This window comes from Rhamphochromis longiceps, linkage group LG22, assembly GCF_057381845.1.
Source record: "Rhamphochromis longiceps isolate RC_006_pf linkage group LG22, R_longiceps_female_GT1.1, whole genome shotgun sequence".
In the NCBI taxonomy this organism is placed as follows: domain Eukaryota; kingdom Metazoa; phylum Chordata; class Actinopteri; order Cichliformes; family Cichlidae; genus Rhamphochromis; species Rhamphochromis longiceps.
The window spans coordinates 17,533,726-17,561,631 of NC_140577.1; the positions used below are offsets into that span (position 1 = coordinate 17,533,726).

At 42.5% G+C, this 27,906-nt stretch overlaps 1 protein-coding gene across 1 annotated transcript; it reads right to left on the reverse strand.

Moving 5' to 3' along the window:
* Window positions 1-57: 57 nt before the first annotated feature.
* On the reverse strand, window positions 58-26,843 carry cap2 (cyclase associated actin cytoskeleton regulatory protein 2). Its single transcript, XM_085395669.1, has 13 exons — window positions 26,585-26,843; window positions 22,272-22,393; window positions 22,091-22,191; window positions 20,475-20,552; window positions 15,120-15,263; window positions 14,541-14,626; window positions 14,050-14,155; window positions 2,934-3,129; window positions 2,659-2,825; window positions 2,326-2,449; window positions 2,151-2,233; window positions 1,841-1,984; window positions 58-1,747 (listed from the first exon to the last, which is right to left on the reverse strand). The coding sequence occupies exons 2-13, from the start codon at window positions 22,381-22,383 to the stop codon at window positions 1,664-1,666; spliced, it is 1,425 nt and encodes a 474-aa protein (XP_085251795.1). The 5' UTR covers window positions 22,384-22,393; window positions 26,585-26,843; the 3' UTR covers window positions 58-1,663.
* Window positions 26,844-27,906: the final 1,063 nt, after the last annotated feature.

Below are 27,906 nucleotides of genomic sequence, written 5' to 3' on the forward strand. Positions count from 1 at the left end.
ATTATATTTTTAGTATCAGCATTTCATCTGTGCTATGCTGGTGCTGTGTGCTACAAAATAAGAGTGGTATACAAAGTACTATAAACATAGGAAGTGCTCGGAGGTAACCGTTACCACTATAGCTGATACGTTGTACAGTAAAAGAAATTAGCTAATTAATCATTTCAATCACAACAGCAGCTGTTAATGCAGAATAAGGACAATACTGCATGTACTTCACAGTGACTTTACTACATGACTGCTGGGCACGATGCTCTTTACAGAGGTGGCTGAAAGCACTTTATTAGATGGAAAATGTACCACAGACACTTATTTGCTTTTCTCTATTTGAAGGTAATGTTGGTTTTTTAAGTTTTCTGCAGTAGGTGTAAGTGGAGTACTGTCTTATTAGTGGTCATCCCGGAACATTTAAAATCTATATTTTAAGGAAACGGATCTAATGATGAGAATACCTTTAAAATATTATTTTTCAGCAGTTACACTTTCTCACATAAATGCCTGTGTTGTTTTGGCACAGAAATGTAAGTGTGCTCTGGTTTGTGACACCTAAACCTGAGCTATTCTTCACCACTAGTGGGAGATTGTGTTATACTGACAGATTCATTACAGACAACAGCTGCAGAAGTGCTGGAGAAACCTCTTATGAAGTCACAAATACAGCAAGTGGACTAAAAGTTAATCTACGTGCCTATTAGAAAACCTTTCCTACAGCGCTATGAAAACGTATTTGCCCCCTTCTTGATTTCTTTTTCATATTTCTCACATTTATGTGTTTAAGATCAGCAAATGAACTTTAACTGAGTAAATAAAAATGCAGTTTTTAAATGATGATGACCATGATTTTTTTTGTTTTTATCAAAGGAAAAAAAAATGCCTAAAACTACCTGTATGTACCCTTAAACCTAATAACTGGTTGTGCCACGCTTGATAGCAAGAACTGCGATAACTGGCAATGATTGTTTCATATCATTGTGGAGGGATTTTGGCCAACTCATCTTTGCAGAATTCTTTTAATTCAGCCACATTGAAGACTCTCCAATGTGTTAAAGGTCATGCCACAGCATCTCAGTCTGATTTAAGTTCAGACTTTGACTGGACTACTCCAAAACCTTCTATTTGTTTTTGGTTTTTGAGCCCTTCAGAGGTGGACTTCCTGGTGTATTTTGGATCATTGTCCTACTGACTAAGCCAAATGTCCTTGAGTTTCCTGAGCACCATTGATGGCCGAAGATTCTCCGTCAGCATTTTCTGGTAGAGAGCAGAGTCGCCCAGAAGTCATTCAGGTCCCGAAGCTGCAAAGCAACCACTGCCACCACGTTTTACTTTTGGTATGATCTTCTTTTTATGAAATGCTGTGTTAGTTTAAGTGGCTCAATCTTTCTAGAAAGTTCAGCTTTTGTCCTGTCAGTCCACAGAATATTTGCTCAAAAGTCTCAGGGGCCACCAGGATGTTTTTTGGCATGAGATGAGCCTTTGTGTTCTGTTTGGTCAGCAGAGAACAATATATCTAATTTTAAAACTTGATTAAAGTTTCATTATCTAAAAACATGTGACAACTATACAAAAAAAGTTATGAAGGGGGAAAGTACTTTTCACAGCACTGTATGTCTGAGGGATAACATCAGGAGGACGGAAATATATTTGTGTTCTATGGACGACAAAGTCAGCCTGCGATCTCCGTGGGTTCTGTCACCAGTTTGGCTCCATTCCACACAGTCTTGAACTGCTCCGGCACTGGGAACTCCCTCTGTTTAAAAAAAAGGAAAACAAAAACAAAGTAAGTGTAAGAACAGCTGCACACATGGAGAGAATTAGCTCAGCCTTTATCTCGGTTACTCACGTAATCGCCCTCTCCTTCAGGTATCATGATGTTCATCTCAGAGCTCTTGGCACTGACAATGTCACAGCTGACAGAGTCCTTACTCAGGTAGACCTGGCAGCCCTCGGTCTTGTTGATGGAAATGGTGGGAACTGTTCCCAAAACCTGCAGAAAGACATGCCTCACTTACTGACAGGCTTTTTTTGGGCACTGTGAGATGTTATTTTACACTTTGGGTGTAAAACTCTGAACAGTTTTAAGAAAACGAAAGCGGACCTACGAGACACTCGGCACATCACTTAATTCTGTGTCAAAATAAAAATGTGTTCACCTGTAACTGAATCGATTTGCAGTTAATGATCTCCACAATCCCAACAACGTTCTCAAAAACCACACCCAGCTTCTTACAGTTGTCTAGACGGGATGAAAACAAACCAGATGAAGATTATAATCCCACGTTATGAAATCTGTGCTCAAACTCATGATTTTGCTTTCAGGAAGCTTACCAATGATGATGGAGTTTATTTTGCCCTTAATCTGCAGGGTGGAGTTATTACAACTGAAGACGTACGCCACCTGTTTAAGCTCCGTCTCCTCGATCACCAGGTCGTGCTTCTGCTCAAAGTTTTCCTGCAACAATAAGGATTCAAAAATCTAGATTAGCAGCCGGTCTACCAGGACACCTGGATTGGGTTTGTTTCTACGATATAAATGAGAGCTGGGTAGGTGCAAATTAAATTGTCATTGAAATTTTCCAAAGTGCCCTTCATTTCAGCTCCCGTTGTGGGTTTAATTAAATACAAATCATCCTCAAAATAGGATTTACACATCACACGTACCACCCTCCATTTCTTCCCCTCCAGCTCCAGCAGAGGGGGTCTTTTCTGGGCAGGTGTAGTGGGTGAAGCCACAGGCCCCGCGTTCTTGCCTTTGGCTGTTGTTGGTTGTTGAGAACGCAGATTGGGGTTCTTGTGGGTCTTCTGGTCATCTGACACATGCTTCAGACCTACAGATGGAAAGTGTGAGGATAACATTATGAGTTTAAAAATATAAGCTTAAATTAAATTAAGGTGGAAACTGTCGCTCAGCTCTTCTGTGTTGCTCATGGATACACCTTTAGTGATGTCCATGCCCTGGTTGAGTTGGGCAAATAGCGCGGAGTGCTGGGCTACGGCGGCGTCCGCCTGAGGCTTGGCGTCGTCATCGGTGAACACCGGAGGAGGGCCAGGGGGTGGAGGAGGTGGTGGAGGTGGACAGGGTGCACTCGGGGCTGGGGGCGAATCAAAGAGAGAAGCAGGAGCAATGGGGCCCTGAGAGATGTTGGAAGGAAATAAAATATTTTAAAAATAATTCAAGTATGTTTACTAAAATATTTTAATTTGACTCAGGCTCTGAATCTGAGGTCTGCCTGTTTATTTCATTTAAAGTGTACTTAAATTGTACAACTCTGCAGTGCTCGCAGACCCTGGTCCTCTGACACTTGATGTGAGTAATGTAAAAAACACAAAGCAACACAATCACATTTTTATGTGAACTGTGTGAGTTTTAAGAAAGTTAAAACACTTAAATTTAGTAACTTCAATTTAAGCAGATCTCACTCAAGTTGCCTTCAGTTCACATGACTCATCCTGTGTGTTGGTTGTACTACTTAAGCTAAGTGTTGTGCACGAATACTGAACAAGTTAATCTGAACAAAATCTTTACCTAATTTTTTTTATTTGAATGAATTTGGATACTATTTTAAACTAAAGTAAGCTTTTCTAATACAGTGAAACACAGCATCTTTGGTTTGTGAGCTTTCCCTTTAAAATTAAACTGACAAGAACAAAACAACTAAACAAACAAGTTTAAACAATAAAGAAAATGAAGGCAATGCAACAAGAAACAAAACAATAACGACTAAGAAAAAAAAGATAAAACAAACTGATGAAATATGAAAAATGATTAAGATGAATGTCAGCTGAGAGTGACCTCTCTCCTCCCAGGATCAAACAGGAGTTTTCCTACTTGATGGGTGAAAAACAGACAGCTTCACATCGAAATGGCCAAAATTTTACGACTGCACTGTTTCTCAAACGTAACCCCGGGATAGACCGGCCACCTGTCCAGGACATACACGGCTCTCGGCCTACGACAGCTGGGATAGACCACAGCTCGCCCCTCGCGACCCTGAATTGGATAAGCGTAAGAAGATGGATGCACTGTTGTGCCAGAAAAGAAAAATCAAGATGTTTTTTCCCCCAAATTTTGTTCATTACAGATTTTTTATTACATCAGAATTTAAATTATGAAGAAAAAGGTCCTTTAAGTAGCTCTGATGTGTAAAGAAGAGAAGGGTACACACACACACACACACACACACACACACACACACATCTGCTTTTTGAAGATCTAGCACAGCTGACACAGGGTTAAATTGTCACCAAACGTGCCTCTGAGTGCTCAGACTTGACCTTTGACACGAGTAACATGTGTTGTGAATATCACTGCTGAACAATGTAGACCTGTTACACTAAACAGCTCACTGCATGCCTCTGGATTAGAACCAGCAGATGTGTGCACGCACACATTCATGCATGGCTGTAAAACGATCTACTGAACACTTCTTTGTGTACACCTAAATCCTTTTGTGTACAAAAAGGATTTAGGTGGGAAAAAAAGGTGGCTCCTTGTGTTAATATAATTAGCTTCACTTAAAATCTTCTTAATTTCTGCTGTTTTAAACTACAGCTTAAGCAATCAACAATCTATTAGCAAGGCTGGACTGGGACAAAAAATCGGCCCGGGCATTTTGACTAGAGACCGGCCCACCAGGATAAAGATTGAAAATGTGACGTCATTCAGGGATAAAACCGCAAAGGATTCTGGGAACTTGTGGCAAGAGGTACTAGCGCACGCAGGCTTGAACTCAGTTACACAGCGATAAAAAGAAACCCAAAAAATGGCAAGAAGCTGTTGTATTATTAACTGCAATAACCGGTCGCATGACAGCCACGGGAAGCCGACGGGTAAAGAGATCGTTTTTTTTTTATCGGATTACGTCGTTGAAGTGAAATTTTTTAAGCCATGTTTCCGAAGTAAGAGCTGACGGATGGTCTGGATATACCAAATATAACATCTCAGAACACTCCAGCTCACAGGTTAGTCTGCTCCAAGCATTCCCACAAAGGTCAGAGTTTTTTAGTAGTTAATACGTCATTTTTCTTAACATAATTGGTGATATAGGTTACAAGCAAGTCTGGCGCTGACAATTGTCGCGCTATGCTCCTTTGTTTATTGTGCATAAATAGTGAATTGTCCTGACACAATATTGCGTTTCGCTTCTGTTATAACCATGGTACACTGACAAAACCATATACTTTTATTCACAGGATAAAACAGTTGTTTTGTATCACTAATTGTCCATTGCGATTACAACATACAATATTATTGTCACTGCTACATTTCTGTAATGCTACTGTAACCGGTTTCTGCTTCATCCCGCTGCAACAGTTCGGCCCAAACAGACTCCTCGACTCTGCGTTGTGTAGTGTTTTTAAAAAGACAAGGAGTCTCTGATCGTTCGTTGCCACTTTATTTCCTGAATGGAAACAACGGTGTATTATCAGTGCACAGGCTCGCCATACACCACTCCGCACAGCACACTCTCGTATGGCTACGGCAGACTGGCAGCGATTACTGCAGCAATATTACAATTTCTAATATACAATAAAATAACAGCAACAACAAACGATGTACCTGAATGGAAACAACGGTGTATTATCAGTGCACAGGCTCGCCACACACCACTCCGCACAGCACACTACGGCAGAACATCTCATTAGCATTCCGCTTTAGCATACAGTTTCACACATTAATAAACAAATGAAAAGTACATAAAACTGGTGTTGGACATGTGTCCACTAAGCACTTATTACACTCGGTGCTCGTCAGCTAATCAAACATGTTTTATGTGTCTGTACTACTTAGCTATATTGTGTGCGGAACAATACAACTCACCTCTCGTATGGCTACGGCAGACTGGCAGCGATTACTGCAGCCAGCCACACCGAGAGGGGGGGGCGCTGTTTCCCCATTACACTGATATTTGTGGCAAGTGGAATAATACCACATAAACACTGTTACACTACCAGAAATTATTTCCACTACTAATTAATTACCGTTGAGCTCAAAGGTTATATTAATAAACTGTTAATGAATGTGTATTTATGAAGACGATTTGTGAGACTGGTAAACTTATGATATGTACAATAGTCTTTCGTTCTACACGGTGCATTTCAAGGTCCTGTACCCATCCGTCGGTAAACTGTACCTGGGCTTGTTGCAGTGACCTGAAGTTACTAAACTTCATGAGTGTATGCACTCACTCCAAGAACCGTGTAATTATAAATCTGAGCGTGGTGAAAGTTGGGCAGCACGCTGACGTCTTTTGTCCACTCTTTCACTCCTTTGATTTTTTCCTCGTATCTTTTCTTTGTCTTTTCGTCGAGTCTGTCTTTGTTCGGACCGGCATTGTTCTCCTTTTGTTTTGTACATTCCTTTTTTGTGCGGCAAAGAAAAAAAAAGAAGGTATTGGAACCGGAGAATGAACGTTTTGCGGTGCTGCAATATGGAACGCCAGGACTGCCATAATGAATTAATTAAATACACCATTAAATAATTAATTAAATGTGGCAATAATTAATTAAAATTGGAATTAATTAATTAAATAAATAGTTATGACACATGTAATTAATTAATTATTGCCACATTTAATTAATTATTTAATGGTGTATTTAATTAATTCATTATGGCAGTCCTGGCGTTCCATACTGCAAATGTTTGCATTTGATTTGTTTGATTGGATTGTTTTGCCACGAGTTCCCGGCATGCAATGCGCGAAAATCACGTGATTGTTAAACAAGGGGGAGGGTGCATCCAGCCTCCTCGGCTGTAATTGGTCCAGCCCAGAGTCGATCATGACCAATTGGCCAATCCAACACCTTTCATTATATATACCCTTCCTAAAAAAAAAAAAAAAAAAATCCATCGGCCCATAAAAACAAAAAATCGCCAGCGGCCCACCGGGCAATGCCCGGTATGCCCGATGGCCAGTCCAGCTATGTCTATTAGATAGTTGACATCTATTGTTTCCTGTTTCTGACATGAAGAACTCCTTGCTTGAAGGTTTGAAGGCTTCACTCTGAGATTTATGAAGCAGAAATTACTATTTTTATCGATTTCAAAGATTTTATACGAGAAATAATCAGCTGAAATAAATAAAACAACTGTCAGTTCAACCATTTAAACAGTGATAACTAGAATCATGTTAACTACAAGCCCCCGAGGGACAACTGGAAAAAATATTTGAAGTGTTAAAAGTGTGATGTTCACTACTCAGAATCGGACTTGCTTTAACATTTTAAGTGCTTTTGTTTTTTTACCCTGTGTCTAGTTTAATGTGACCGTTTGCATGAGTCCATATGTCAGCCTGTGGATAGGCCTGTCACTAAAGCGCCGTCTGAGCAGCAGATGACGCGTTGCATCGGTGAAGAGGGACCAGCCCTGCAGTTTAGGTTACGGCACAGGCTGTGTGTGTACACAGGCTCTTTGTCGGGGCAACTTCTGTAAAGAAAACCTCCATTCAAGTAAATCGTGAGGACCACCTGTTGGTATCACACACTCCGTTCCTTGTTTGCGCACACACACTCTGTGTCTCTCGCACATGCAGCAGCTCTGCTGTCTGACAGCAGGGCCAGCAGCTGACACACACAGCCGCCGCAGGCTCTCAAGTTTCTGCATGCAGACAGTACACATGTGAGCACAGTTGTTGAGCATTAGTTTAAGCTGAGCATAGGTTTTCATCGTTTCATGTTGCAATAAAGGAAAAAGTGAACCATTTGGGGCTTATTTGATTCCCTGCTGAGAGCAGAAGATCTCTTAACTTAGAGTGCAAACAGAAGGAAGCAGCTGTCCTGAATGCCCAAAGGTACAGTTGTGGTCAGAAGTTTACATCCACTCATCAAGGGCACGAATGATTTCTCGAACTGTTCTTTTTCCAGTGTCGAATGAGTGTACTGCATACATCTTTAATGACTTTAAAAAATAAGAAAACACACATTAAATCTTTTAACTTTTTTAACTTCACAAGGCCTGCTAACTTCTCATTAGTGATCATGATCGACTACGTTGTAGTTTCTCTTTGCCAGTATAAAAGGATTAGTTTAAAAGCACTCACTGGACTGACCAATACTCAGAACAACGGGAAAGTCCAAGGAACTCAGTGAAGACTAAGAGGGAGAATTGTGGATTTAAGCAAGTTTCTTGGAGTCATTTCTAAACAACTGCAGGATTTATCAGTTCAAACAACTGTACTTAAATACAAGTTATTGAAATGGGCCATCACTTTGGCGGTGTCAAGAGGAAGACCCAAACTGTCACCTTCAGAGAAGAGGAAACTGGTTAGGAGTCACCAGAAACCACCAAGGCTCAAGTCTGGAAACTGGAATCTGCTGGAAGACCAGCATCACTGTCCACAGTGAAACCAGTTTTTCATTGTCATGGACTGAGAGGGTGCAGACCAAGACAGAAGCCATTGCTACTAAATCGACACTTTTAACCTCGACTGAAATTTGCAGCTGCCCACATGGAAAAGCGAGACGGTGGTCAGGCGAGACAAAGATTCTTGAATGGCCTTACCAAAACCCCGACCTCAGCCTGTGTGGACTGCACTTCAAAGCCGGGTCTACGCCAGGAAACCAACTAAACGAACTCTAACATTATCTTTCTTCCATAAAGTGTGGTCAAATATCCGTCCAGATTTATACCAGAAAATTATTGATGGGTGCCAAAAGCGTCCGGTAGAGGTGCAACTTGCTAAGGGACATTTAACCAAATACAGTGGGGCAAAAAAGTATTTAGTCAGCCACCGATTGTGCAAGTTCCCCCACTTAAAATGATGACAGAGGTCAGTAATTTGCACCAGAGGTACACTTCAACTGTGAGAGACAGAATGTGAAAAAAAAATCCATGAATCCACATGGTAGGATTTGTAAAGAATTTATTCGTAAATCAGGGTGGCAAATAAGTATTTGGTCAATAACAAAAATACAACTCAATACTTTGTAACATAACCTTTGTTGGCAATAACAGAGGTCAAACGTTTACTATAGGTCTTTACCAGGGGCCCGTTCTTCGTACCTCGCTAAGTAGGTTAGCCGGATTAGATTGTTGACGATTTCGCGTGATCCTGGATCAGTCGGTTCCCCGAAGCTTATCCGGGACTTGCTGTCATAGCAACAGAGCCGTAAGCGTAAACCTGCTCGGGAGCAGGTTTACTTTATGTAAACAGGATTAGATCGCGGCCACGCAGGTATGTCCGCTTCATTTATACGAAAGCAACAGCGATAAATAAATAACATCAATGTAACTGAAGATAATGCAGCACTTGATCCTTTTATTGATGTCACACAGATACATACAGGTCATTTCCTAAAAAAGGGAAATGTACTATTAACATTCTATTACATGTATGTGATTATTACAGATGTAATTCATATTTCAGAGTAGTAATTGTAAATTACTTCGTGTAATCAAGATGAGAGACCACGGCTATAAAAGCCAAGGTGGATTTGGGAAGCCTGTCGCAGCCATGTCCTGTCCGTTTACGCGAGCAACCCATTGCGGAAGGTGCAAGATTGATAAGGAGAGTCCTCAGAATTCAGCGTATATTGCGGGACAGACAGGATCCTTTAGCTCAGCGCGACAGTGTGCTCATTGAGAGATATCGATTTTCCCGTGAGGATATTATTTACTTAACCAACTTGTTGACGAGGGGGTGCAGGACCACCACCTGTCTTTTTTTGCTCTGCCCTTTTCTTGGTTGCTGTTATAAACAAACAAACAGATTATTTCAGGCTCTCTTTCCAAGAGACGAAAAGCAATATAAGTGATAAATATTACCATTCTGTAGAATATTCTTATATTTCACTTTTACTTGTTCCCATGTTCTAGTGGGTCCTGTTGTGGCTCTAATGTGAAAGAGGATATAATATAACAATATAATATAATGTAATATAATATTGGATAATATAGTGTAATATAATAAATCTACCCTACCGCCTACTGGTGTTGGCCAGAGGGGCCGATGGCGCAATATGGCAGCCTCGCTTCTGTCAGTCTGCCCCAGGGCAGCTGTGGCTACAACCGTAGCTGCCTCCACCAGTGTGTGAATGTGAGAGTGAATGAATAGTGGCATTGTAAAGCGCTTTGGGTGCCTTGAAAAGCGCTATATAAATCCAATATATTATTATTATTATTATTAAATTACTTACGAGTTTAATTTGTCAGCAACTTTCTGCCAGCCCTCTCTCCTTGCTTTTGCAGCCTTTGCAGTGTTCCCTTGCGTTCTGATTAAACTCTGAAACTCCTGAAATCCCTCACTCAGGAGTTCTTGCTCTGCTGCCGAAAAATACCGAGCCGAGCGCGCTCCTTCGACATTTTCGCCGACCAATCAGAGGGTTGCCGATCAATGTTTCTACTATCGATGCGTAGCCCCTTTTATGACACCCAGTGATGTCACATTACTGCGTCCAGCTGTACTAATCGTCAACAGCAGGTGTGTTCGGGGAACCGGATTAGCGAGCTCACGGTTAGCGCGATGATTTGATCTTGGATGTGTCATTTGATCTTGGATGTAGTAAGCGACGTACGAAGAACGGGCCCCAGGTTTGCACACACAGTAGCTGGTATTTTGGCCCAGTCCTCCATGCAGATCTTCTCGAGAGCAGTGATGTTTTGGGGCTGTCGCCGAGCAACACGGACTTTCAACTCCCGCCACAGATTTTCTATGGGGTTGAGGTCTGGAGACTGGCTAGGCCACTCCAGGACTTTCAAATGCTTCTTACGGAGCCACTCCTTTGTTGCCCGGGCGGTGTGTTTTGGATCATTGTCATGTTGGAAGACCCAGCCTCGTTTCATCTTCAAAGTTCTCACTGATGGAAGGAGGTTTTGGCTCAAAATCTCACGATACATGGCCCCATTCATTCTGTCCTTAACACGGATCAGTCGTCCTGTCCCCTTGGCAGAAAAACAGCCCCATAGCATGATGTTTCCACCCCCATGCTTCACAGTAGGTATGGTGTTCTTGGGATGCAACTCAGTATTCTTCTTCCTCCAAACACGACGAGTTGAGTTTATACCAAAAAGTTCTACTTTGGTTTCATCTGACCACATGACATTCTCCCAATCCTCTGCTGTATCATCCATGTGCTCTCTGGCAAACTTCAGACGGGCCTGGACATGCACTGGCTTCAGCAGCGGAACACGTCTGGCACTGCGGGATTTGATTCCCTGCCGTTGTAGTGTGTTACTGATGGTGACCTTTGTTACTTTGGTCCCAGCTCTCTGCAGGTCATTCACCAGGTCCCCCCGTGTGGTTCTGGGATCTTTGCTCACCGTTCTCATGATCATTTTGACCCCACGGGATGAGATCTTGCGTGGAGCCCCAGATCGAGGGAGATTATCAGTGGTCTTGTATGTCTTCCATTTTCTGATGATTGCTCCCACAGTTGATTTTTTCACACCAAGCTGCTTGCCTATTGTAGATTCACTCTTCCCAGTCTGGTGCAGGTCTACAATACTTTTCCTGGTGTCCTTCGAAAGCTCTTTGGTCTTGGCCATGGCGGAGTTTGGAGTCTGACTGTTTGAGGCTGTGGACAGGTGTCTTTTATACAGATGATGAGTTCAAACAGGTGCCATTCATACAGGTAACGAGTGGGGGACAGAAAAGCTTCTTACAGAAGACGTTACAGGTCTGTGAGAGCCAGAGATTTTCCTTGTTTGAGGTGACCAAATACTTATTTGCCACCCTGATTTACGAATAAATTCTTTACAAATCCTACCATGTGGATTCATGGATTTTTTTTTCACATTCTGTCTCTCACAGTTGAAGTGTACCTCTGGTGCAAATTACTGACCTCTGTCATCATTTTAAGTGGGGGAACTTGCACAATCAGTGGCTGACTAAATACTTTTTTGCCCCACTGTATTAGTGGCCGTGTGTGTATTTACTTGAGCCTTTATGAATTAGATAAAATCTGAAATGAAGGTATACTTGTGCATCTGCTTCTTGTTTTGTTAAAGGTATTAAATATGCTGTAAAAAGGGTGTCCATGATGACCATATCTCCACAGCACCTTTAAAGCTCAGTAATGAAAATGGTTTATTTTATTTGAGTTTAAAATTAAACTATGAATGACACTATCCAGGCCAGCTGTTTCACTTTGTTAACATTCTTCATGCTAAGCTCAGATCTCCCGACCATCTCCTGGCAGCAACCTCATAGTTACAAATATGACAGCATTATTGATCCTCACTTGCGGCTCAGAGCAAGAGTGAACAGGCATCTTTCCCCTCGGATCAACAATTCAGTTAATAAGGAAAGTGAAGCTTTAGTTTTGTTGTTTCTTTCTGTAATTAAATCAAGAGGAAAAACTCTTCTAACCGATAAGGGAAGAAGATTTTGTTTCAGATCACTGTAATCTCTGAGATCTAGCAAAGGCTAGTCCTTTGTCGTGTCCAAATTCATGGGCTGCATTCTCCTGAGGCCGCATTTGTAGACCGATTACGTCACAGCGACGCGCCGAAGGCTGTCCAAATTCGTAGACCCCTCCGAATGCAGCCGACAAATGCGTGCTCCTTTTTCCGAATTTGAAGGATGGGTCGGGTGTGTCCTTCGTGGCCCACCATATCCCAGAATTCATAGCGCGGCCCAGCCAAGCTCCAGTTTCCGGCTAATGGCGGCCGCTACTAAGTTTTAAAATTACTCTTATTAATCTTTCTGGGTCACAAAATAAACTTTTAACATATTTTCAGGCGAGAAAGTAGCTGTGTAAACATCAAATATCTGCTCGGTTTATCAAGATATCGCATATTTGCTAAAGTGCTTCGACGTTTTCGGAGACGTCTGCTACCCACCAGCTCGACAGCTAGCCGGGAGCTCGAGGGTTACTGATGCGGCCGAGAATGGCACAACTCCCGGCACATCATTTTCAGATCACCGCGGACTTTCGCTGCTCGGGTTAAACGTTGTCAGCCGGTGATCACGGGGCCGGGGTTAAAAGAGAGACGCCACCCACCTGTTCGCCACTCAGACATCATTCTCTTCGTGTCAGGAGCTCCGAAACTCTGCCGACGTCAGTCTCCGCCTGATTCAGCAACCGTGAGTGATTATCCCTTCAATCCTTTTTCTCTTCCCGGCTCCGCTCGCTCTCTGTCGGTAACGACCGTTCCGAAGCCACGCTTCGTGCACTGATCGTTACTAGAATAACTGCGTGCCTGCTCCAAACCCACCGCTAGCCTTCGCCGCGCTTGGGTCTAGCCAGCACGCCACACGGGCACGCCGAATTACTGTGTGTAACCCGCCCGGCCGTGACAAACGTAATATATAAGTCACTTAGACAACCTAAAAATGTTATGGTTGGGCTTTTTTCAGTGTTTTGTTTGTTCGTGAGTAAATCGGTTTGGCTGAGATTAAAGTTATTAGATTAGATAAAATAAGACTTTATTAATCCCCCGGGTGGGTTCCTCCTTGGTTTTTACACAGCTGACTAAACGTCAAACAGAAAACTGATTAAACAGAAGTGTGAGATGGCCGAGAGTTTACTCCAGTGTCCTGTTATATTTTAGACAGCAAGGAGCAGACAGCTGAGTTTATTAAACTCCACCGAGACAGCGGTGACGCTAATCAGAAGGCTAGACCATCCAATTTCACGGCCGTTTACTTCCGGCCTACCCGATCTTCTGAGGACCCGGCCCACGTAGACCGCGAAGGCCGGGTCCTCAGGAGGATGCAGCCCATGAATTTGGACACGACCCTTGAGTAGACATTAACAGTGTGTGAGTGTGTGTGGGAGGGACAGAGGTCTTTGAAAGCTTCACAGAGAAATGCGGTGAGCGGCCACTGAGGAGAAGCTCATTCATTCATTCATGCTCCCTGCAGTGGTTTATGTAACTGACTGCTCCATAACTAAAAATGGTAGAAGTTATTTTGAGCAGATATAAAACGATCAAGCCGTGCGAACAGAAACCAAATGAAAACACAGCTGACATTATAAAGCACTAGTAACAGGAGTGATTCAGGCTCAGTTATGAGAAGGTGGTGAGTATAACATAAAACAGCACAATATTGTACTAACAAAGGCAAAAAAAGCCTTTTGAATCCATACGTGGCACCTCGCTTGTGTACTCACACTCTTGCTCCACACCAGACCTGTCGTGTGGTGCTGTTTGATGAACGCCTGCATCTCAGTCCAGATCAACAGGTAGGAGCGCACCCAGTCCACATGACGTCTGTCTCTGGGAGAGACAAACATATAACGGTCAAATAAAAAATTATATATGAAGGAAGCTGAGGCATGTGGATGAGGATGGACCTGAGCAGGTGAGCAGAGCAAGAAACTCACGATGCAGCGTTTTGCAGGTTAAATTGATACAGAAATGTTTTAACAATTTGTGAAATAAATAAAAAATCTGCTTTATTGTTGAACACCGTTAGTCTGCATTCGCCATGCTACCTTTCTAATTTTCATCTACTTTTGCATTCTAGGCTCCTGTCATCTCTCTACCTGATTTGTTTACCACAGTGACTTTCATGGTTTGCATGAATTGTCATTTATGGAATAAATAAATCAGCTGTAATGTTTCAAATATCTAGAGAAGATGAAAAATGAGCTATATTTACGTTTCCTTGTAGTCCTTAAGCACTCTGTTGGTGTAGAAGGTGGCAGCATCGTTCATCTCCTTTACATATGGACCAGGCTTCTGACTCTGAGATGGAGAGAGATAAAATCTCCTGAAAGCTGTGACATAAACACTTCTCTGAACATCTTAAGTTCAGCACGTTTCATAAGTGGCGAAAAGCGGCGTCCTGCCAGTAACCTGCACAGACCAGAAGCAGCTTCAAAGACTTGTATTCAAGCACTGGAGATGGTGATCTTTGATCTTAAAATGATCTTCGCCTCAAATCAGAAGAAATGTTTGTACTGATGGAAAACAGAAAAAGTCCATGTTGTAGGAAGAAAAATAAGGTCTTACTTTTAGTTATCTGCATGAAAGGTTGTTTATGCAGATGATTGAAAAGTTGGCTTAACTTCGTGTTGAATACTTGCTCCTGAGGACCATCAAATTCAAAAAGGGCTAATAGCTTTCTGTTCAGACAGTTGATATGCTTTCTTTCTTGTATTGTGGCTTAAATAGGTTTTATCAGACATGCCAATCTTTACACAGCATCATGTGCACGTTCATGTGTGCTCATCCTTACCACGGCCACCCAGCCCAGTGCGGGGATGCTCTCGCTGACGGCTGAAAGGTGGTTGAAGAGGCTGCTGCCACGGTTTCTTTCTCTGAAGCTCTGAATCTCCTGGATGTGATCTGAAATCGGCTTCAAGAGGTCCTGGAGCTCTGTCTGCAAGAGCAGGAGGGAGAAATTAGGAAGAGGACAGAAGATGGGTGTAAAAGAGAAGGGTCATTATAATCTGAACCCTATAAACATCAAATTCTCTTATTTGTTTAAGAAACACTGATGCCTGTAAAATCTTACTCGCTAGTATATTTTAGCCACCTCCTTAGCCCCTCTTTTAGAATCTGAGCTATATTTCCATGCCCACTTCGGCACCATCCAGCAATTCCTAAACTGGGCTGCAGGAGACGATCTGATTTGATTAGCACGGGCCTTTTTTCCACTGGAACATCCAGATCTCAGTTACGGTATAGCTCGTCTCATAGTTCTCAGCTCCCCTCCCCATCGCTCCGAGCCTGAAAACATTCCTCAGTTCATGGGGAGATCCCTGTGGCCTTGTAAGGCATACCGTTTCTCCAATGTTTACAGTTTATCAATTACACATGCACCCGCGCTCACAGAAGTACAGGAACACAGCGTTTCACTGGCAAATAGCTGCTACTTGCTTACATGTTCTGATCTGCTGTGAAATGAGTGTAATGTAGAACATATGGAGCTAATGAGCTGTGACAGGAGGAAGCTGATGAACAATCAGGAGGAGCTGGCAGTGATCGGTTAAGCTGCAGCGGTGCTCCTGATACATGCGTCACCTAGACGTGAGCAAGAGGTGATGCTTGAAATGAAAATCTATTCATGTGCATCAGGTTTAGTAGTTTTATGTTTGAGAGCAGGAGAGCAACAAAAACAGCACTAAACTTTATTTCCCAACAAATTCTTCCCCTGATCAGACGCACATGATCTTCATAAGCACAGACAGACGCCCCTTTCTCTGCTCCTCCAGCTGCTTTTATTCCCTCTAAGTCCACCTAATGGCTGTCTTTGAAGCAATACATCACCTCTTTACTGCAGCAAATAGGCCGTGCTTAAGAGTGAGCATGTAGGACGAATTTAAGGTAGCAAGCAAGATTTGAGGGGTGAAGTTTGCCTCCCTAAGGCGTAACTTTTTCCATTACCTTTCCCTGTAGTAATTCCTTCCATTACTAATCTGTTATCTCTATTGCCAGTATTTAAAGGCGAGCAATTACTCATTTAATACAAATTTATGAGTACTGGAGGATAAATTCAAAGGAAAAACATCTGACTTTACCCTGCTGAGATCTGAGCTCTTGTTCGGGATGCATGAGGTGCAATAAGTCTGTGACGAGCAGAGTATAAGGTGCAGAAAAATCCAACTGTAATGCACCCATATAAGTAAGCAGGATCTTAGGGAGTAAAAAATATGTTTATGTATATGTTCATAAGGACAGCCTCTTTAAGAGTGTTAAAACATTTGTGCTATATGATCACATATTTAATGATGACCTGTCCGAAGTGTATCACACCCCCAAACCAGTGTCATGGTCCTTGCCATGCAGATGTGTCATTTGCTGTTTTTTGTCCTCTGCCTCTACAGTCACATTTCCCAGTTTTCTGTGTTTGTTTGCATGTGGATGCACTAGTTTTCTGGCCTGTTTTCCACCTTCTGGTTCCTGCACACCTCCCTTTGATGACTTCACTGTGGCACAGAGTCAGTCTTCGTTGGTTCGTTTGCATGCAAACAGTTCGCTCTGAGAATTCCCGGACACAGAGGGGTGAGAGAGAATGACTTGCTGTACACGTTAGTCGTTTACCAGCTGAAGAACTGCAAACTTTTACAAAGCCTGGAGAAGTTTCTGCAAAAAAGAAGCGCCTGCACTCACATCCCAGCTGTGGGAAGGTTCACGTGCTGGCGAGATGTATTAGAGCAGCTAATTGATTCATTTCCACTTTTGTTGTTTACTGCTGAGCTATCAACACACTGACAAAAGAGTTATTGACAAGCTCAGCTGAGTGTGCTGAATCATTATTGCCATCTATCAGATTTTTGAGCTTTTTGCTTCTTTCAGTGCCGAGAACAATCCGGCAAAAAGGATAAAAAACGTCAGCTCACATCATGTGTTTGGCTGAGCTCAGTGCGTTATAACAGCACAGGACTTGACTTCCTACACAAGCGCTGCATCAAAGGCAGAAAGTCATGTGTGAACTGCCGGGAACAGCAGTACACACACACACACACACACACACACACACACACGGTGAGTTAACTGGCCAACCTGAGGTCACCTGAAAGAGTGAGATGCCTACTTTCTCTGACTCTTTCTCTCTTTGTCTAACACTCGATCTAACTGACACGCACGCACGCACGCGCACACACACACACACACACCAACAACAGGCTCAAATATAGAACATGCCCATAAAAAGTCAGAGAGCACAACAGAGCTGCGCTGTGGAGGAAGGCCAGAAGTTTTGGAGATATGTGTGTGCGCATGTCAGTGTGTGTGTATGCGTGTGGATAGAAAAGGGGCACTGCCCAGAGTTACACACTTTTCTCTATCTGTGCTGAGAGCTACAGATATAGACCTGACTGCGGAAAGCTGTGAGAGATTTCTGAAGAGAGTTTTGTACTCGGGGGAGTATTTTTGTTTTTGGTGTTTGGTTGTGCACTGAAAGGTTTTTAGGACTGTGCAAAGGAAACCGTTTCATGCTTAGGTAGAAAGCTTAAATCAGGCTTATAAATTCAAACCTAAACTGGCATCTATGACAGTTAAACCAAGGAGGGCATGTTCTATTGAACAATATCTGCTGTTCAACCTGTTTTAAAGGTTATAAACCGAAGTGTCTTTTTATTCCTATTCATCCTGCATGATATGAATGCAGATTAACATCTGAACATTTGAAAACTACATTACAGTTTTCATGCAAGCTTCAGGTCTTTAGGTTCCAAATTTTACCAGCTTTTCTTGTGAAACCTGAACGCCTGTCTGTAAAAACAGACACCAAAGGTGTGCGGTTTTACCTAACTCAGTTTTAATTTATGTTTTATTGCTCTCGGTTTTAACTGGGTTACAACATGAGGGTGTGAAGTTTTTGCTCATGCTGCACATTCAAAAAAACAATGAAAGAAGCTTTCATTGGCCATTATGTGGTTGGATCAGGGCGTTGGTAGCAGCTCTTGAGCCACCATTTCCCCGTTTTCCGTGTTTTGTTTTGAGTTTCGTTGTGATGCTGAATGTGTCTCTCCTCTCTATCAGCCCACCCCTCTCCTGGGTTAGTCCCCCTCTCTCTCTCACTCTTTCCTTGTTTGCATTTCTGACTATCTCTGAATGCTCGTTTCACAGCCTCTCAACCAATGACCTGACAGATCGGGAGTAATCACTTCCTGGTGGGCTCTGTGGACCCTGTAACACACACACACACATACAACACAAGCAGAAGGCCAATGGGATGATATCATTCTCTCACACACAGACACAGACATCTCTCCCACCCCTCTGCTCTCTATACGTGAACATGTTGGGAATGTGTTGTATTAGCATTTTCTTGGTCAAAGAGCAGAGTAATCCCTCTGTGAACAGACGGGCCTGCTGGGAAACACATGGGTCAGACCGTTACAGAGGACTGAGGCCCAGCTCATCTCTCTGTTAGGCTGCTGCTGTAATTTGATGCAATTTGGCCCTTAAAGTCATGAGAGCTGCACCACGCTTCAGCAGGTTTTGTGTGGCTCAGCTGGGAGCTGAAACACAAACAGCCAATCGCAGTCATGGAATCCAGTCACATGGTAACACTGTTTGTGTCACATTCAGACAGGCTCTAAAGACAATAAAGAGGATACAGTGAAAAATAATGATGGCAGGGAGGCCATGACTGGTGTTTCTCTAACAACACGATGGCCAATAAACCTGATATACGTTGCTAAGACAACAGCACTGAACTGCTCTGTCATATCAGGTTAGGTTTCATGGAGCCATCTTTTTGTGATGTTGAGTGGTACTTGTTGCGATATTATTTAGTTTTGGTTTCTGTTTTGAGTTCCAGGGGTTTTCCTGTCTTTGCCATCCTCTTTCTTTGTCCTCCTGATTTTTTATAGAAATGACTTTTCCTTGTTCATCTTCTTTGTTTTTGTCTTTCCCTGTAATGATGCCTTGTTTTCCCCTGTCTTCCCTACTTCCTGATTGTCTAACCTACCTTTTGTATGTGGACAGCTTTCCACCATATATCATTGTCCATTTCATTAGGTACACCTCGCTAGTATGTGGTTGGCCTTCCCTTCAGAACTGCCTTTTTTCCACCTTGCCTCATGTTATGAGGCAAATCATTAATAATGTAAGTCAATGACCCTCTTAAGGGACAATCCCCACTAAGGTTTAAACACCTGGGACTCTCCAACATTTGGTCTTAGAACTGAAGAAGCTTCTCAGATGAGACATGAAACATCTTAAGCTTAAAGAAGTCCAGTCCCTTTCTTTCCAAGCTCCTTAGACTACCAAGTTCTGGATGTCTACAACCCACACAGACATGTTTATATGATGTTCAGTTGGTACTAAGAGGTCCAAAAGTGTGCCAGAAAAGTATCCCCCACACCAATACACCACCTGCCGCCTGAACTGTTGATACAAGGCAGGATGGATCCATGCTTTCATGTTATTTATGCCAAATCCTGACCCTACCATCTGGCTGTCACAACAGAAAATGAGACTCATCAGACCAGGCTACACTTCTACGGCCCAACGTTTGTGAGCTCGTGTAAATTCTAGCTTCAGTCTCCTGTCCTTAGGTGATTGTCGTGTAAGAGCTTCTTGGAAAAAAGAAAACAAAATCACCTCTGTGGGATTATTTTAGTTTTAAACAAGCTGACAGAGTTAAACCAGACCGGCTGCAGCCTGTGAACGAATAAAAAGGACAGATGCCATATGCTATTAAATAATCAGGGTGCATAACCACACTTGTAGTTTTTGTTGTAGTTCATCAAATATTATTTAACAGCTGATCAGACAGAAAACACTGCACTTGTAGTGTCCTTACCTAACCATATAAAGCACTTTGAGGTGACTGTTGTTGTTATTTTTGGTGCTTTATAAATAAAATCGTACTGTTTTGTGAAAGATTGAAATCGGTGACATACGATTATGCATAATATGTCCCGACTCCATAAGCCAGTTCATTTTAGCTCATGTTTTCAGTTGTGTTTTACAATTTTAATAAGATCTTTATATAAGACAAATTATATTATGATTACCCAGTGCTCATGAAAAAACCCCAAAACAAAACAACCCCCCCAAAACCATCCCACAGCTTCTGAGGTTACACTGTGACATCATCAGTGCAGGTTTCTCTTTTAATGTCCTCCTGTCGTACCTGCGCTGGTTCCTGGTGTGTGGCAGCCATCTTGATGAAAGCTCTCTGAGTCTGTAAGGCGTTCATCACCATCTCTGCCTGTCAGTCACAAAGTGTAAATGTTAGGACTGATCTCATAATACATTATGTTATACTTGATGAGTGCTTGTCTTCACAGATTGTTCACCATGCAGAAAACATGAACAATCTGAGCAGTCGCTGCAGAAATCCAGGCAAACACTCTAATGACTATGTCTAACTTATATACACACACAAACACACACTCTCACTCGCTTAGTTTGGGTTATTCCCAGCCAACCGTGTCCTCTGTGTGTGTGTGTGAGAGGTCCATTTGCAGGCCAAGGGAACCACCGGGGAGGCTTTTTCCATAAAAGGAGCTTTACAAACTTGAAGAAACTACCTCTGTCTCTCTCTCTCTCTCTCTCTCTCTCACACTCACACTCACACACACACACACACACACACACACACACACACACACACACACACACACACACACACACCCTCCATCGTGTTCAGTGATGGGACACAGAGATGGAAACCATCTTTCAAGGCACAGAGGAAATTCAGGCATTGCTGAGTACCTTTACACGTCTGTTTTGGAGGGTTTTTGTTGTTCTGGATTCATTCCAAGGACGTAACACAGCTATTATTGCCAACTGGCATACCATAAAACACTTCCTGGTCCTACGGGGAGTAGAGGTCATTACCAAATAGGAAAAGGTCCTCCACTAACAGTTTGATAAATGAATGTAAGGTCAAAGATCAATCATACTCCCATCCTTGGCTTTGTTAAGGACAGGAAACACACACACACGGACATGTTGTCTGCCTTCTTTGGGACCACGGACCTCCCATACAGCTTTGCCTATCTAAGTGGAATCTAGAGTGGGACAATCCTGTGTTTATAAATGTGTGTCCAATGAGATAAAGGTTGGCAGAGAATGAAAATCTGTGGTGGCTTTCCTCTTTTCAGCAGTGCTCCCTTTGCAGAGAGCTCTTCTTCCTTTGCACAGCTTAGTTTATAGATAAATATATCAGGCACAAAATTAGACGCTCATTTACGAATAGTCTGATCTTTTGTTAGAGAAAGCCAAACAACAGACAACAGTCTCACATCTTTATGGCAAAAACCAAATACGTCATCTTAATTATACAGCGTTAAATGTCTTGATGAGTGTCTTGGCTTGAGAAGCAAGCAAGAAACTAAATATGTCCCAAAGTATAAAGCTAACCTTTCAAATGTTATAGTATTTTTTTGTGAACTACTTCACAACAAAGCTTTCCCAAAGCCATGTTAATGAAAAAATAATGTTCTTTAACAAGAGCAAGAGGCTCATTTAAAAAGCCCCGTTGACACTCTGAGGATAAATATATGCTCCTTATAAAGCATGAGCTGAATTCAGTATGAGGTTTAGGGAATGCCCCTTTAAATCATGATCGGTTTGACAAACAGCAGAATGAGAGACCTGCTACATTGTAAGAGAAGACTGCTGCAGCAGCAGCTGCAGAAACATCTGTCTGCAGCAGCTGATGCATGGACAGTGCCTACAAGTGATTTTATATTCGTAGGGTAGCATATGTGAGACTTTAGATTTTAGTGGGTGAAGCCTTACATGCTTCTCCACCTCGCTCCCTATGGCGCGGCTGTTGTTCAGGTAGTCTGACACCGGGCCACTCATCAGCACGTCGAAGGCCTCCACGCACTGAGACAGACCTGGAAAAATACAGTGAAATCCTGCTAACTTGCTTGCTTGTCTTAATTGAATCCTCCAAATGCAAGTTTAACAGACTTGCCTCCATCAATGCCGTTGACACAGTCCCCGTTGGCCATCCCGCTGGACGCCTGCGCTGACATCTGCTCGAGGCGAGTCACAGCTCGCTCCAGGCGCTGCATTAATCCTTCCATGAAGACAAACCTGGAAAACAAGAGCAGCTACGGATTCTTACTCATGGCCGCTGCTGCTGTCACATGATGACAGCTGAAATCATTGCAATTCATTTATAATCATTCTTTTTGTTTTATTTGGTGATGTTTGTCACTATTCAACCTTCTCACTGCGCTGCTCCTGATTTTCATCAACACTAAATTTAGCTATGTGCAGCACGCCTTGTATAAATAATGTCACTGTATGAGGTGTCTGGCTCACTGCCACAGTCACAGCCTGGGTCAGAACAATTTCAAAGTGTCACCTAATCGGGATGAAGAAAGGCAGAAACTGATGCCAGACTGAGAGAAAAGTCAAACAATGAAGTGGATTCTTTGATTAAATATACAGTTTATTTATGGTTATTTGCTTATCTTTGGGTGCTTTAGTGATTTGAATCTTTCTTTTTTGTGTAATAATTTTGTCTTTTTTTGTCTTTTTGTTATAGTGTGTGCAAATAAATGAATAAAAGGTAATCTCTAAAAGCTCCTCTATCGTCGTGCAGCTTCTTCTTTCAGCTGCTCCCCCTAGGGTTCTCCACAGCAGATCATCTGCCTCCATCTCACCCTATACTTAGCATCCTCCTCTGTCACATCCAACCATCTGCGTGTCCTTCTCACTACATCCATGAATCTTCTCTGCAGCCTTGGTTTTTTCCTCCTTCCTGGCAGCTCCGTGTTCAGCATCCTTTGTCCAGCACATCCACTATCCCTCCTCTACACTTGTTCAAACCATCTCAGGTCCTAGTCCAAGTAAGATGCTGTTGTCTGATATTGTCTCTGTTTCATGCATGGCTCTGTTTTAGGGATATGACAGTAGCCTTTTTCCCTGCAGACTTCTGTGCATGGTAGCTAATGATGCACCTACACCAGCCTCACTCTTGAGCACAGACCATGTAGACCATGATTTTTTTGAACATGCAGGAACTGAGAACATTTTCCTTTTCCTTTATCAATGTCTATATTTTGCATAAAATATGGACTGATGTATCGATATTGGAAGTTTTTGCTCTGTAACGATCAACATCAACCCCGGAAGGACAAGATATATACAACGGGAAGACCTGCTTTCTGTTTTAGTCTATGGAAACTTAAAGTGTAGAAACATATTTGCATAAATTCACATGTTTCTGGCTGTTGGACAGAGGTAAACAAACAGTAACTGAGCACCGCTGAAATACATTCGAGAATACTCCACAGACCACTTTGTCACACTGACCAGCCATATGTCTCACTATGAAGCGATGCAGGCCTGTTTCCAACATATATTAGTCAACAGAGGAGGAACTCAATCCAGCCACCCGCTGCATGTTTACGCAAACCACTGCTAGGTAACACATGCTTCCTAATCTGACACCTGCTATTTACCTGGGTGTCCAACATGCAATCCAGGGGTGTGAGTTATAGACGGCTCTGTTTGCTTTACAAAAACGATCTACAGAAACGCTCGGAAACACTCTCCAATAATATGGCAGCTATGTTGGCTGAATAGCATTCGCTGTCTGTAATCTTTGTAAATTATGTCTACTAATTATGTCCTGTGAGCAGCAAACATGTCCTGATGGGCGTCATCGAATCTCTCTGGAGAAATCTCCCAGCAGTGCCAAATTCCTGTTTCAGGACTCAGAGGTTATTTCTGCTCTGTGGGTCACAGCAGCTCTTAGGCAAGACCAGAAACCTGGAGAGCAGAGTCTCGGTTTGCAACAAGCGTTTGTGTTCTCTGAAGCAGGACACTTAAAGTTTGAGCAATGAGTCGAAAATATTCTTATCAGTTTGTACTTTGGTACCAGCTTCTGGTCTCGAGGGTCTGATCCAAGTGGGATTACAAAACAAAACTTTATATTAAACATTAATCCAAAAAATACAAATAAAAAATACACAATATTTGCAAATTGTCAGCTAGTGTGCAGACCTGTCACCCTTTATCCAGTGAGGTCTGCAGATCTCCCGAGTGGCTCTGCAAAATGCACCATAGCTCATGAAATTGTGTTTTTATTATATATACAAGGGATCATATATAGACCATTTAACTCAGCAAAACAAGCATGTCATATCATCACTTCGATCTATCATAAGATCACTCCTCTCATTGGGAAGGGAACCATTCTTACAGCTTCGGATATTAGCCAGACTCGTAGGCTGGTGAGCACGGCGATTTGTGACACAGATCAGACTGTCGCATGAGGATATGAGGATTAGTGATATGAGCGATTTCTTAAAAATAAGTCTTTCCTTTAAGAAGTCTCTGGCCCCAGAAAGTTTTGTAACACCTGCTTTTATATTTCATCTGGTAGACTTGATACCTGTTGCTTGTACTCTGTGAACACACCATAACGACTGTATGTTTAGATTTGAAAATCTTTTGCCATAAAAGTAGATGTGATTTTATTAGAGCTGAAACAATTGAAGCTGATCTTCAGAGCCAAGTCAAATTTGATGGTTCCAGCAAAAATAATCTTTAAATACTGACATAACTCAAAGAGAGAACGATTATTATAATACATAATGCCTGGGTTTGTCTGGGTTTGTCTGGGTTTGAGGATAGAGCAAAAAGTTCAAATTTAAATTCAGTAGAGTGCAAAAAAATCAACTACTGTACTATTTCAAATCCAAAACACTTCATCACTGTCTCGCTTGTCAACAACCTCAAATTTTGCCTATGAAGACTGAAGCAAAGACACTCAGCCTCTGTTCTGATTTTATTGTCACTTGTCCAAATTCTCCATGGCAATGCAAAGACATGGCCAATGATGCTCTTTTAGGCTTTTCATATGGACTTACTGGAATGCATTCAGTCTAACACAAAGACCTAATGGGAGGAAGCCTCGGGGTTAAGCCTGCTGGCTGTATCAGAGATACATCTCTGTGGCATGAAAATGTGGCAGTACTGTTTTTAATGTGTCTGTATTTTCCAACAAATAGCCTTTACCTCAGTCTCCTTAATAATAGACATAAAGACAGTTAACTTTATTTATCCTGGAGAGAAAAATATGTTGTTATAGCAGCAGACTTGTGAAAATACAAACAAAGCAAAGAATACACAAACTACAAATGCCAAATGATGCATGAAAACAACAGATAAGAAAAAAAAAGAATGAATGGACTATATACTGACTATACTGAGTGATATGTGATTATAAGGTGATAGAATCAGCCTGTGAAGCATTAAAAGAGGTCCAAATGTGCAAAATGTGGAGTGTTTAGTTTATGGGCAGTTAAGTGTCAGCAGGTGTCGGGTTGGCCAGCAACACAAACACTCCACAGCAAAACCAGCAGCACATGCAGTGAAAAGATTTTAGGGACTTCACCCTGACTCTGCATGTGCCTCCTGAACCCCCCGGCCTGGTATCTGATCTTTGTGGCTATATTGGGACGCAGTCTGGCTCCTGCTGTTATGGGCCTACTGTAAGATATTCCACTGTGGGCCTGGGTCCTGCACCCGGAGACACTTTGATTCTTCATCTGCTGCAACTCTTCATCCACCTACTGATGTGGGAAGCTGTGATGTGATCAGTGGGAGTTGATGGTGAAAGGTTTGGCTGTTATGATTAAGAATATTACTATTTATGTAATAATAATTTGGATTATCTATATGAGGTTAATAAAGAGATATGTAACTCATGTAATATGGACCAGAGGCTGGGAGTGTGCTGATAGATCTTTGAGAAAAAGCTGAATCAATTTAAAATATGAAAGCATATGAGTCTTGTCCAAGTCGGTTTAAAGGTTTAGTTGCCGCATTAGCGTCCTGTTGTTTCTGGGGCACAGCATATGTGATCCTAAAAAATTACTGGGCTGTTTAAACTCACACTGGTTTATCACAGCTGCAAAATGAACCCTCTCTGTGTAAACACGAGAAGACACCATCACTCCATAATAAAACATGACATGGCACCGGCTCACAGGACTTCACCCGTCCTTCAGTCTGATGCTTCATATTCCGCGCCGCAATAATGTTACTCCCCGCAGCGATCGAGATAAAGGAGGTGACAAACAGTGCTCTCACATGCCCTGCCATAACATACGAAAGCAGGCTGCATGGGATCAATTTGTCTGGACATTATTATTGCGTAGGGATGCGCACCCCCACCCCGGGGCTCCATCCCTCCGCCCCACACTGAAACGAACTGAACTTGACACTGGTTAAAAAAAATCATCAGTACATCCTCTAAAAGCATCTTACCTCCCTGGTCTGGTCCGCGGTAAATTTCTGTCCGGATCTTTAGGGGTGTGATTACGCCGGGACGGATTCGTGGCAGTTCGCTGCTGTCTTGCGGTCCCCTCCTGCTCCCCTGCCCCGTCACTCAGCTGCGCGCTGCACCGGCTCCTCTTCCGGGATGTCCTAATTAAGCAACACGTTGAACCTGAGAGCCGCACAGCTGCAGAGACCAGGACCGTGACTCAGTGCCTCTCTGCTCCGGGGGAGAGACGTTTGCCTCGCAGACAACATGGCAGCATCGGAGAGCTCTGCTAAAAATAGACAAGTGATTGGTGCTGTGGCGATGCCGGCATGGGGCTCTTTTGAGGGAATGGCCTTTTACAAGCTGGGCAGTCATCATCATCATATTCATAGTGCATGGGAATGAAATGAAGTTTTACCCCTTCGCTGACCTTTAAAATTGAAGACTGCAAATTTTCAACATTTTAAATCCCTAAACGAATACAAGTCACAACAATAACTCCAAAATCAGTTAAAGGTTTAAAGCTGCCCTTTAGTTTTCTACTTTTAACGTAAATACTCCCTCAGTTCCCCAAGGTAAACAGACACCAAACCCTATGTTTAACCCCACTGAGGTCCAAGAATAGCAGACATACGCTGGTCTGTTGCAGTCATAGACTGTATATAAAAGATGGGCACAAAGTCAGAGTTCCTGTGTCATGAAAGTGCCTATCTTTTTACCTGGTTAAATCACCATGGCAACATACAACAAGCGCATTTCCTAATCAAGAGCAGGTCCTGTTCAGCGTTTCAGTGATACCCATTGAGCCAGCTAATGCAAAGAAAGCCTGAGGGTGGTGAACTTCCTTCCTTGACGCCTCAGGTCTGAAAAGCAAAGCCAGAGTAGAAGTTTTTCAAATCTGCATTCTCTCTAACGGACAGCAGGGGTTTACTTGTAAATGAGAGTCAGCATTATAGTAATAGAGGACAAGAGGATAAAGCCAAGTATGGTTTAGGACAGGCTTACCTTGTCATCTGCACCTTGCACACCACAAATTTCAAAACAACAAGGCAGGGGCCATGTAAATGCACAGCTTGAGGTTTCATAATGGGACTTTTCTAATGAATGCCCATCTACAGCCATCTTTTATAAACAGTATGGTAACAGTGTGGTGTAGCATCTAGGAATCAGTGAGGCTGAGTGTAGTTAGAAGTTTCCAGTAAGCTAGCTGACATGTTCTGAGGTAATTCTCAAAAGCTACAATTTCAGCACTGCTGAATATTGTTGGTGGTGAAGTTAGCCTCTTCACACAAAGTTTAGACTAATATAAACAAAACAGCACAGG

Excerpts from the sequence above, each read along its gene's own strand:
- cap2 (XM_085395669.1), bottom strand. The coding sequence starts at position 22,383 with ATGGAAGGATTAATGCAGCGCCTGGAGCGAGCTGTGACTCGCCTCGAG. Across the intron at positions 14,627-15,119 it reads CACTGGGCTGGGTGGCCGTG|AGTCAGAAGCCTGGTCCATA; the intron begins GTAAGGATGAGC and ends TCTCCATCTCAG. Across the intron at positions 1,748-1,840 it reads CTGAAGGAGAGGGCGATTAC|AGGGAGTTCCCAGTGCCGGA; the intron begins GTGAGTAACCGA and ends TTTTTTAAACAG.